This window comes from Harmonia axyridis, chromosome 6, assembly GCF_914767665.1.
Source record: "Harmonia axyridis chromosome 6, icHarAxyr1.1, whole genome shotgun sequence".
Taxonomy (NCBI): domain Eukaryota; kingdom Metazoa; phylum Arthropoda; class Insecta; order Coleoptera; family Coccinellidae; genus Harmonia; species Harmonia axyridis.
Window position 1 is genome coordinate 21,904,966 of NC_059506.1, and position 12,893 is coordinate 21,917,858.

The 12,893-nt window shown below is 36.6% G+C and overlaps 1 protein-coding gene across 1 annotated transcript in view; it reads left to right on the top strand.

The window, feature by feature from the left end:
• LOC123682957 overlaps positions 1-12,893 on the top strand; it is a 129,021-nt gene that overhangs the window by 17,229 nt on the left and 98,899 nt on the right. The window contains exon 2 of the mRNA XM_045621819.1: positions 5,004-5,179. Coding sequence (XP_045477775.1) covers positions 5,005-5,179 — 175 coding nt within the window. The 5' untranslated portion in view covers position 5,004. The remainder of the gene's footprint in view (positions 1-5,003; positions 5,180-12,893) is intronic.

The following is a 12,893-nucleotide window of genomic DNA, read 5'->3' on the forward strand; positions in this document are numbered from 1 at the left end:
ATATAATATACTTATTCCGATATCCCATCTTTAATAGTTTACTGCCAACAAATTCTACAAGGAAATCGAATGAGAACCGATATATTGGTTCACCATAAGTTAGTTGTGAAGACTTTTCATACTCTTCTACCAAAAAACTATGGCATCATTAGTATTATTCTATTCAATTCATATAATCATATTTGCAATTGACAATTTGTTTATAGATACACCAAAAAAACTACAATGTTTCAGTTCTTTTTTCGTTTTGACTATTATATTCTTACTTTTACAATACGGTGAATGGCAATGTAATCTGTACTCAAACTTGATTGACTCGATCATCACCAGATTTTTCATTTCTGATCTGTTTCGCCTTCATCATTTCATGTTTTCTCTCAAATAACTTTGAATCATCTACCATGATGAAGTCTTTTGGGTTTCTTAGGAAGAATTCTCTTGCTGAAGGAAAAAGAAGAATGGGATCTCTGAAAAATATTCCGTTGGTGCTTTATTAACTTCTGTCATTCTTGATATTTTGACTCAATTGTGTACTCGCAGTTCTCAGACCCCTTGATAATCCTCTCACAAAAGTCATTGACTTTCTCATTCTTTCCAATTCTTAAGGAGTACTTCACTCTTTTTGTATTCAAATTGCTTTTATGTGACAGAAGTTTGGAGGTTATTAATTGTTAATCTCTTGTGATTTTTCTTTCAGGAGGAAATAATTACCTCTAGTATTTAATTTTTGTGATTAATTCTTTTCTCTTCTATCCAAGAATAAGCATAATATAGAATAAGCAATAATATGAAAATTAAAATGACGAATAACAAGACGAGTGGGAGTGGTTACCGAACTCGACCAGACTTAAAGTGCGGTTACTCTGGTGACAGATAACTCACCGAAGTTTGAGGAAATAGTTACCGGTTTTTGAGGAATTTGATCTATACGAACCTCCTATTCACTAACCAAAGTAACCAAGGTGATATACGGATCATACCCTTAATATATCTTCCACTCAAATGCTGTGCCAAAGCTCTGCTCACTATCTCAATACACCGACTGACCATCATTTGTAGAGATGCAAGAAAAAAATCTTGATCTTAACTCCCATAATACCTTAAATAGTGAAATTTGAAAAAAAAAACTAATTAGAATTCCTCTGTACTGTAGCTCCCTCAATATGAATCGGCACATATGTCTTTCAAATTGATTGCTGTGAATGAGGACCGATTTAATTTATAAAACCAGGAACAAATGTTTTAGATAAACGTATTGAAACTTACTCAAAGATCTTCTGCTACTTCGAAAGGATTACTAGTGCGATGTCTAAAATGTTTTAGTCATCTTAAATACTAGTATCCCTAAGCTTTCTAAGTTCTAAATAGTTATTGTTCCAATTCCACTTTTATTGCAAAATGTAATAAGTAAATTATAGTATTTCTTATCAAGCAAGACTTATATCTCTATTCGATTTCTATCACAGATTCCGATAATCGTAATCGACTTGAGTTACAGAATACCAATTCGAAACGATTTCGATTCAATAAGTACATTTCTATTCGATCCATATTCCATATCATTTCTATTTAATCTATATCATTTTTATTTGATATTTATGAAATATTTAAGTTATGAAATTTTATTTATTTATTTACATCTTTATTCTTGACCTCTAATAAAGTACAAGTACTGGTGACAAGGCCTGTTCATCAATATACAAAGAGAAAACATAATATACTATCAAATATTCAAAACAACAATATCCTTAAACTCAACAAAATCAACTGTTAAGGTACAATTTAAGCTTAATATTAAAGTATTTTATACTTCTTATATCTTTTATTTCTGCTAGTGTTTGGTTGAATGCCTCTATTGCTCGGTAACTTGGGGCACGGGCGTAGCCAGGTTTCAGTTTCGGGGGGGGTTTTACATATTATAAAAAAAATCTTATGTTTTCTTTTTAAATATATCAACTTTAAAAAAGCCAACCCATTCAGTCTATTTTCACTAGTTTTATTTTTCAAGTATGTTTTGAGAAAAAAGGCATTTTCAAAATCACTTTTTGAAATTTAGTTTATTTCTTTACATCGATTCCTATAAATATATTTAAGAAAAAAATAACGTCGTAGTATTTATACAAATACTCATACTCAAATTCAAATTTCTGAGTAGAAAGTTTATATGCAAAAAACGGGTGAAAATGATAGTAATCACCTTTTCTGAATTTTTTTCAATGTTTTATCATGAAATTTTGGTGGCAAACTTCAGATTCGAATTCTGTACCCCAGAAACAGAGATAATAAATCGAAGAAATTAAAACTACCCCATCAACTGAGTTTTAGCAGAGATAGATATAATACGCCAATTTTAAACTATCGTTTGAGCCAGATTTTTCGGACAAAAAACTTTATGGAAGAAAACGTCAGAAGATAAATTTTTTTGTATTTTTTTTTAATGTTCCGTCACAGAATTTTGGTGCTAAACCTCAGATTCGGATTCAGAACCCAAAAAAATAAAGGGTGTTTTTTTAAGGGCTATAGAACTTCAAATTGCAATAAAACAACGATGGATTATTCGATTGATATGAATTTTATTTATCCGCAAGATAATCTTGTGGCATTACATTTTAAATATGATTTCTGGCATATGATCGAAAAGGCTGGCTCGGATGTAGTCCAATCTGGGCGTCCAATTTTCGATGACTTTTCCAACATTTGTGGCCGTATTTCGGCAATAACACGGCGAATGTTGTCTTCCAAATGGTCAAGGGTTTGTGGCTTATCCGCATAGACCAATGACTTTACATAGCCCCACAGAAAGTAGTCTAGCGGTCTTAAATCACAAGATCTTGGAGGCCAATTCACAGGTCCAAAACGTGAAATTAGGCGGTCACCAAACGTGTCTTTCAATAAATCGATTGTGGCACGAGCTGTGTGACATGTTGCGCCATCTTGTTGGAACCACAGCTCCTGGACATCATGGTTGTTCAATTCAGGAATTAAAAAGTTAGTAATCATGGCTCTATACCGATCACCATTGACTGTAACGTTCTGGCCATCATCGTTTTTGAAGAAGTACGGACCAATTATTCCACCAGCACATAAAGCGCACCAAACAGTCAGCTTTTCTGGATGTAACGGTGTTTCGACATACACTTGAGGATTAGCTTCACTCCAAATGCGGCAGTTTTGTTTGTTGACGTAGCCATTCAACCAGAAGTGCTCTTCATCGCTAATGGACGTAGTGCGCGATACGTATTCCGCACAGAACCATTATTTTCGAAATGAAATTGCACTATTTTCAAGCGTTGTTCAGGCGTGAGTCTATTCATGATGAATTGCCAAACCGAACTGAGAATAAATCACTTGACAGCTGTTAAATCGGTCGCCATCTTGAACAGTAATGCCAACTTAAAGTTATATACCTCGAAAAAAAACACCCCTTACATACGATCGAAAAAATCAAACTAACCCATAACTTTCCTTTGAGGGGCACATGTGGGCACAAATTGACTGGATTACGTAGAGGTAATTTAATTCAAATTTCACATTACAAATTAATTGAACTGAGAGTGATAATTTCATTCACCTTTTACAAATTCCATTAAAAAATATTTTCGAGATTTTGAAAAAAAAAAGTTTTTTTGACATCTTTAACATTTCGGGGGGGGTTTGAACCCCCAAAACCCCCCCCCTGGCTACGCCCGTGACTTGGGGAGTCTTGGGCTTTCCTTGTAAACCTGAGTTCATTTCTGATGGTACCTCTATCTCGGGTGTTATTAGAATATACATCCTGTACTAGTGTAAATCTATAATATAATTGTTCTTCATGCCATGTTTAACTTGTTCCAATTTCTTTAGGTTATGAATGTCCAAAAGTTTAGTGTCCTTATATAATATTGATGTAGGCGTTAACATGCTATAGTTAAATAATATTTTTATAGTTCTATTTTGAAACACTTGTTGCCTTGTTGATAGTTCATTTGATGAATTTCCTCAACAATTAATGAGGTACCTCAGTCTGGAGGAGATCAAGCTGTGGTATATCATTTTTTGTGTTGTGTACTGAACACAAATGAGCATCTTCTCAGTGAACCCACCACAGGAGTCACCTTACGTATCGAGTGTTCTATGAGTTTTTCCCAATTCAATCTTTCATCCATATATAACCCTAGATATTTATGCTGTTTTACACGATCAAGTGAAATATCATCAAACTTGACTTGTATTTCATGAAATGGCTTAGAGATAAGATATATAGTCTTGTCTACATTTATGCTCAGTCTGTTACAACGTAGCCAGTCAGAATAATAAAGCAGATCAGCATTGATAGTCAATTCCAGTTCCTCCAAAGATCTTCCTGAGTACACCAGGACAGTATAATCCGCAAAAGAGAAATATCTCGATCTAGAACCCATCAGATGTACATAGAGCAAATACAGCAGTGGGTCCAAAACTGAACCCTGAGGGACACCCATGTTGACTGTGCGCCTTTTAAATCTTTGTTTATTGATACTAGTGTAAAGAATTCGATTTTTAAGGTAAGTCTCAAGAAGCCTATAAGTTGTACCTTGAAATCTCATCCTGTACAACTTCCTCAAAAGTATATATACATTTACAATGTCAAACGCCTTTTGGAAGTCTATAAAAACCAGTACAAGATAACTACCCTCGTTTATTTCATCAGAGATGAATTCTAGCAGATCAATTGCAGCACTTGATGTACTACTTTCTTCCTGGAACCCCTACTTATACTTGTCAAATCCAAATGTAGCATTTACATATTTTCTAATTCTTTTCTTTATGGTTTTTTCAATGATTTTTAAGAAAATACTGAGTACTGATTTAGGTCTATAATTTGTTATTATTTGTCTTGAACTATTTTTGTGCTGAGAGCTGAATATCATAATACAAAAGGAAACAATGAGCTATAGACTAATAATATAGAGAAAAAATAAACTGTAAAATTTGAATGTTTTCGAACTAGTCACATTGTTACTAACCAGAGATTTTTTGTACAGGATGCCAAAGATCTGGGGGATCCTCGTACTCTCCTTGGAACTAGCAGTGATCAACGTCGCCCCATGTCGAATCAACGAATACGAGTGCTCGAACAAGCAATGCATAACAACAAATAAGTTCTGCAACGGCATCCCAGACTGTGCCGATCGCAGCGATGAGTTTCCGAATTGCTCTCGTAAGTATTCATTTATTCAGTATACGGGGAGACCCGATTTATGCATATAAACGGGTCCCGTGTAGCGAGTGTTTGTGTATCGGCGAAATTGAATTTTATCTACCATTCTCCGTTTCCTGTCCGAGACCGCTAATCTCGATATGGCGAAATTGAAAATAACGGCTTCTCGTATCGTGATCGATCTCTTTTGTGACGAAAAGCGAACACGAATTTGATGGATTCGGTGAAACAAAGTTTCGGAGGGGTTCCATTTGCTTGCGGGGGTGAGAATGGTATACGCGAAACGAATATTTTAATGCACAATGGATCGCTGTAGGTGATGCTTGGTTGGGCGAAAGGACCTTGCAATTTTGGGTAAACTGCTTTGAGTTTGATTGAGGTATGTCCTCAGGGTGGAGGGAGCATTCGTTATTTTCATTAAGAGAATTTGTCCTCAACGTGAACTACACTGATCAACAATTGCTAGGGATCACTTATGAACTTCTCTCCATTTGTATTTTTTTCAAGTTATCTCGTGAATATCTGTACATTATATGTTCTCTAAGGAAAAAGTAAGATGTTTTGAGTTGATTATATCAAAGTATTCCTCACTTCATCGGCTCTTGTTCACAAAATCGATTATTATCTGTAGGCTGTTACAGGTGGAGTGAAAAGCAATGTGGTATTTGTTATTAAATCTGTTTTTTTTTCTCGTTCAAACACATAAGGTGACAATAATTGAAGAAATGAGAACAATATCAGCTTATCAGTCATGCCGAGAAGGCGTTTGGCTCCTGTGCAACTGGACCAAATCATACGGTGGATACAGAAAGGTTTGTCCCAGCAAGAAGTGTCCCGGCGGTTGAATGTTTCGCAAAGTGTCGTGAGTCGGACTTGGAATAGGTTCATCCAAAACGACTCAGTAGCTTATGCTCATGGGGGAGGTCGGCAGCGCAGTACAACAGCTGCCCAAGATCGTCTTTTGATCCTCAATGCTAGGAGAAATCCCACTTACCCGGCGTCGCGGCTCAATAGATCACTGAGAGTTGCAACAGGAGTTCTAATTTCGAACCAGACTGTAAGACGACGACTACATGTTCGTGGTTTGAGAGCACGTAGGAGGGTACAACATCCCCGTTTGAATAGGGAACACCGGGTTCATCGACGGCAATGGGATGAGGAGCACCGCAATTGGACACTTGAAGATTGGAGCAGATGTTTATTTACGGATGAGTCTAGATTTCGTTTGGTCAACTCCGATGGACGTATTCTTGCTTGGAGGGAAAGAGGTCGAAGGTATGCAGAATAGTTTATGGTACCCACAACAGCTTTTGGCGGAGGTTCTATATGTGTATGGGGAGGCATTTGTTTGAACCAACGCATAGAGTTGGTTGTTCTGCAGAACACCACCATGACCAGCCAGAGATATCACGATATGATTATTTAACCCATAATATGATGGGATTTCTGTCTCTGTCAGAACTTAAAACACAATTTGATTTTTCGCAGTGCATCAGTTGAAGAATATCTTCTTTCGGCCATAACTTCAGAACGCCTGAAATTATCGCTTTGCGACCTTCAGGTGTTTTCATGCAAAATTGATGGAAGAATCTGTTTCTGTTAAGAAAATCCTATCATTACATTTGAAATTTCGCAGTAAAATGAACAAAACAATGAACTTCTGACTTAGCACCCCCTATAAAAAGCAGCAAAAACAAATTTATTATGACTATATTTTGTCCTCAATCAACTAGATATTATCTTTCAGACGAGATCTAATTTGCTCAAAAATGTTGAGCCAAACTGAAGTTACAGGCGTTTCAATCAGTTAGATTTCTCCCTTTCACCTACCCTTATTTGATGTCGTAAATTCGAAAGTGACAATTCAAAAAGATAGAGCATTTTCCAAGAATAAAGTGATGATATTTTTTCTTCAACTTCATATGAAATATTTTCGAGTAAAATTCATTTTTCTACTCGACGGTAGCTATTACGCCCCCTAGCGGTAGAGGTATGAACTTCAAAACAATTTCCAGTGTGTTCTCTTGTACACTTCAGTGGTAAAAATTTTTACCGCATGTCTCTACGATGAGTGGATCCTGAGATATAGCCGCTTACCTCGCTTATTTGCCCATCCTGTATATATCGAAGCTATACCTAACCTAAATTCATAATTACGTGAAAAAATTAAATTCCCGGTAGACAGAAATAGCTTTAGCTATTCCGCTTTAGGAAAGTTTCTCAGTGTCTGTTTTGTAATTTCGTCCGCTTCGGGAGATTTCCCATTCTATAGTTTTCCTAGTATTTCCTTGATTCCTCTTCAGTAACCTCCTTTATGCAAATGAAATCAGTGCCAACGCATTTAATGTGCGCGATTCAAATTGACCGAATACTTCCCACCATTCCCAATCGTAATAGTGCGCGAGTTATGAAATTTTCGTTCGAACAATTCCTTCCAAAACTCCATTTGCGGTGAAATACTCCTGATTCTTCTTACTCAGTTAAATGGGACCGTTCTCCCAGTTATTCCCGCAGCAGTCCTGCGAATTGCGACCAAACTCTTCCGCTCGCTGGAATAAATGCCTAATATTCCCAAAATTCATGAATATTATCGCCACTGGTTTTGGAACTTTTGCCGTTTCGAAGTTTAGAATAGGAGCAGTTCATACATAAATTACGGCAAATAAAATCTTGATAAATTTCGTTCGTCTGCCACGGCACTGAGCACGTTCCATCGAAATCTGCTAGCAATTAATACTTTGAGAACTTGTTCCAATTTATTACTTCACTGTATTATCGAGTTTCTTATGGGTTTCGTCCGTCCGATAGAGTTGGACTTTTATCATTTTCAAGTATGGCGAAGAACGAAATTTAATTTCGAGTTGTTGAAATTGAGTAGGGTCAGAGACAAAGTTTTCCTACAGGTTTGCTTGTGTTTCGTTACAAGTTGAAATTGGAAAGCTGTTGATGCCGGTGGAAAGATGTGGAATCTTTCTGGAGAACACAGACTGCTATTTGGAGGGTTGAATTGAAATAATTAAGTTTCGAACTGCCAGTTTTACATGAACAATTATAACTTTGTGAAACCTTCACAATAATATTATAGAGGCAGCTCAAATCTAAAGAGACTCCTGATATAGATGACTTCTCAACGAGGATATTGAAAGAAGTAAAGAAGCAAATATCCCTCCCTCTCGCAGTTGTTATTAATAAATGTATGGAGCAGGAAAATTTTCCAAAATAAAATGAAGGAAATATCAACCTGCCTCAAAATTACCATATCAATATTGCCGTCTCTATTTGAAGTATTTGAAGTCATAACAAAGATTGGTTGGGTTCTTCGATAAAACAAAATGCTCCCGAAACATCAACATGATTCCATGAAGGGAAGATCAGTCATATCGACAATGTGGGAAGTTATCCAAAAGACTACTGCACGAAAACAAAATGCTCTCGAAACATCAACATGATTACATGAAGGGAAGATCAGTCATATCGACAATGTGGGAAGTTATCCAAAAGACTACTGCACGAAAACAAAATGCTCTCGAAACATCAACATGATTACATGAAGGGAAGATCAGTCATATCGACAATGTGGGAAGTTATCCAGAAGACTACTACACGAAATAGTTGAAAATGATCAGCCTCGACTTGACAAAGGCTTTTGTCACCGTCGATCATGACATTTTACTCGAGAAGCTGGAATATTATGGTGTTAGAGGGATATCCTTCGATCTCATTTCATCGTATCTGACAGAAAGAAACAGGTTGCGTGGAGGGATCGGAGGTCGGCTGTCGGAGACATTGGTAAGGGAGTGCCGTAGGGTTCTGTCCTGGGGCCGATACTATTCCTCATTCTCATCAATAACGTTCTGGATAGTATGGAATGTTATGGGATCACCTTGTACGCTGATGATACCTCTGTGTTGGTTGAAAGTTCGGACCCGGAAGAGATTCGTGAGAGAGTGAAAATTGTGCTGGAGCAGATTAATGAATAGTTTTGGGAAAATCAGTTTAAATTGAATCATTCAAAAACTTAACAAGTTTTGCTTTCACATTCAACTCAACAAGTATCCTCTATAAAGTTACTCGGACTACATCTATAGAGTAAGTTGGGTTGGAGAACCATATAGATGTCTTAACCAGAAAGTTGTCAGTGGCAATACAACCCACTGGGTTGGAAAAGATTGGCATCAGAGAGAAAACATGAACATTGAGAAAAAAAGGTCATTGGTTGAAAAAGAAAGAATCAAATTTCCTCCGTTACATATGATGTTGGGCTCAATGAAACAATTTGTAAATGCTTTTAATAAGAATAATTATGTTTTGCATATAAAGGGTGTTTTTTTAGAGCTATAGAACTTTAAATTGCAATGAAACAACGATGGATTATTCGATTGACATGAATTTTATTTATCCGCAAGATAATCTTGTGGCATTACATTTTGAATATGATTTCTGGCATATGATCGCCACGGCTGGCTCGGATGTAGTCCAATCTGGACGTCCGATTTTCGATGACTTTTTCCAACAGTTGTGGCCGTATATCGGCAATAACACGGCGAAGGTTGTCTTCCAAATGGTCAAGGGTTTGTGGCTTATACGCATAGACCAATGACTTTACATAGCCCTACAGACAGTAGTCTAGCGGTGTTAAATCACAAGATCTTGAAGGCCAATTCACAGGTCCAAAACGTGAAATTAGGCGGTCACCAAACGTGTCTTTCAATAAATCGATTGTGGCACGAGCTGTGTGAGATCTTGCGCCGTCTTGTTGGAACCACAGCTCCTGGACATCAGGGTTGTTCAATTTAGGAATGAAAAAGTTAGTAACCATGGCTCTATACGGATCACCATTGACTGTAACGTTCTGGCCATCATCGTTTTTGAAGAAGTACGGACCAATGATTCCACCAGCCCATAAAGTGCACCAAACATCAGTCAGTTTTTCTGGATGTAACGGTGTTTCGACATACACTTGAGGATTAGCTTCACTTCAAATGTGGCAGTTTTGTTTGTTGATGTAGCCGTTCAACCAGAAGTGCGCTTCATCGCTAAACAAAATAAAATGGACGTTGTGCGCGATACGTATTCCGCACAGAACCATTATTTTCGAAATGAAATTGCACTATTTGCAAGCGTTGTTCAGGCGCGAGTCTATTCATGATGAATTGCCAAACCAAATTGAGAATAAATCACTTGACAGCTGTTAAATCGGTCGCCATCTTGAACAGTAATCCAAACTTAAAGTTACTTAAAGTACCTCGAAAAAAAAACACCTGTTATAAGGATAAAAATGCATCAGTTGACCACAGAAAAACTCAAAGCAGGGATATTTGACGGCCAACAAATAAGAGAATTAATTAAGGATCCTGCCTTCATAAATTCAATGAATCAAGTTGAACGAGAAGCTTGTACATCATTTGTTGCATTTGTAGGAAATTTTCTAGGCAAAAATAAAGCTCAAAACTATGTTGAAATGGTTAAAAAGATGCTTAATAGTTTCAAATCCTTAGGGTGCAATATGAGTATAAAAATACACTATTTACAGCCATATAGACTGTTTACCAAAAAATTTAGGAGACATGTGTGAGGAACAAGGTGGAAGATTTCACCAAAATACTGAAGTTATAGAGGACCGCTACCAAGGAAGATGGGGAGTCCCAAATTCGATGCTCATTGAAGGCATCCCGAGAACTTTAAGACTTAGAGAATCAATCTAAAAGGATCCCCAATTTATTTTTCCGCAATAATAAGATATCAGAAAGCAGCTCATATATCTCATGATTCGTTTTCGAAGTACAAGGCGTTTTTGAAAATTTTTGTTTTAAATATTACGCTTTGTATTTCGCTATACAGGGTGGCCATTTGAAAACGAAACAGACGAGAGTACAGACGAAATAAAGTTTTTCGATAGAAATGCTCGGACAGGTCGATTTCTGTTTCGAGGGGGACAACTTAAGATGTAGGTTACGGACGCATAGCGCTTCAACCCTTGCTACTACAACCCTCACCCCCAAATTTTGAATAGGGAAGATGGGGTGAGTGATACCTCATTTGAAAGGTATTTTTATATTGATTTCAGCACAGTAATTGTTTTTTCATTTTATGCATTAGTTCTCGAAATATTCTTAACTAAGTATTTGAAAATGAAGTGGTGTTTTCATGGCACTTGTAGTGTTTTGTGAATCGACGTTTTGAGCTTCAAAACAACCATGACTGTGGCTTCCTTCCTAACTAACTAACGCATGAATATTTCGAGAACTAATGCATAAAATGAAAAAACAATTACTGTGCTGAAATCAGTATAGAAATACCTTTAAATTGAGGTATCACTCACCCCATCTTCCCTATTCAAAAATTGGGGGTGGGGGTTGTAGCAGCAAGGGTTGAAGCGCTATGCGTCCGTAACCTACATCTTAAGTTGTCCCCCTCGAAACAGAAATCGACCTGTCCGAGCATTTCTATCGAAAAACTTTATTTCGTCTATAATCTCGTCTGTTTCGTTTTCAAATGGCCACCCTGTATATTGATTTCTGTTCAAGATATTCGCAAAATTACACGAGACAAAAAACAAAATGTTGAAAAGAAATGGATCTTGATGAAATTGGTAATTTTATAATTTTGATCAAGAAATATTCCACAGGATTTTTCAACATTAGGGTTTAACAACGAACTTCTGCTTAGCCATGTATGACTAATAAGCCAGTATTTAATGAGAGAGTGAATATGCAAGTTGGAATTAATAATTTTATCTATACGGTTCACTGAAAAAAAATTAGAAAATTGAGCTAAAAATAAGAAACATATGAGACTTCAAATTATTCTGAATATCAATTTGTTACATTTTTTGTACCTGAGTAATGATAAAAAACTTCATTCCAAGAACATTTCTGTCTTATATTCCTATTATTCAAAATTCTCAAACTAAAGAAGAAAAAACCCAACACTATTGATAAACTCAACTAGCGAACGAGTTTCTACAAAATTGCGTATACTTTTTAAACCAAGTATTAAGAACGTTCTTTTCAACGTATTGCTACACAGTATACACCCTTTCCATTTCAGCGATTTTCATTCCGTCCAAAATGAAATCCTAACAACCGATGCATACTCGTAAACCGCGAGGAAGCTAACTCTAAATTAAACGCCAAAGAAGAAAGCCCCCAACACTAAATATTGCAAATTTGTCTACAGTGAACCCTAACACACCCCCAAATCGCTTGCTTTAGAATTCCTACGATTCATCATCGACTGCAAGCCCTCCTACAGAGGTTACTTCCGGAATACCAACGAAATATTACAAATTGCCGAATGTATCGGGGCCTGGAAATACCAAACAGTGAAATATATAGGTCGTTTAGTCATTTCTAGCCACAGCGCCGTGTAATTTGGCGAATCCATTATAACGTTTGATCCTTTAATATCACGTATTATGTGAGAGAAGTCTGATGCAATACGGGTTGATTTTAGAGGCGGTAGAATGTTCTGTGGCGATTATTCAAAACAAGGGATGTGATTTGGGCATTGACAATGGTTGTGCGTTATCAAATGAGACAAAAATAACCTACTATTCATCATTTCACTGAATGGGATTTGTAACAGTCTGATTATTGTGAATTATCGTCTATAAATATTGACGTCCATGGTTCGCTTTACATTTACCGATGTGGAAACTTTTAGGCATCGATTTTACAACAATAGAGTAGGGGCAGTAATCTATGATGGATTA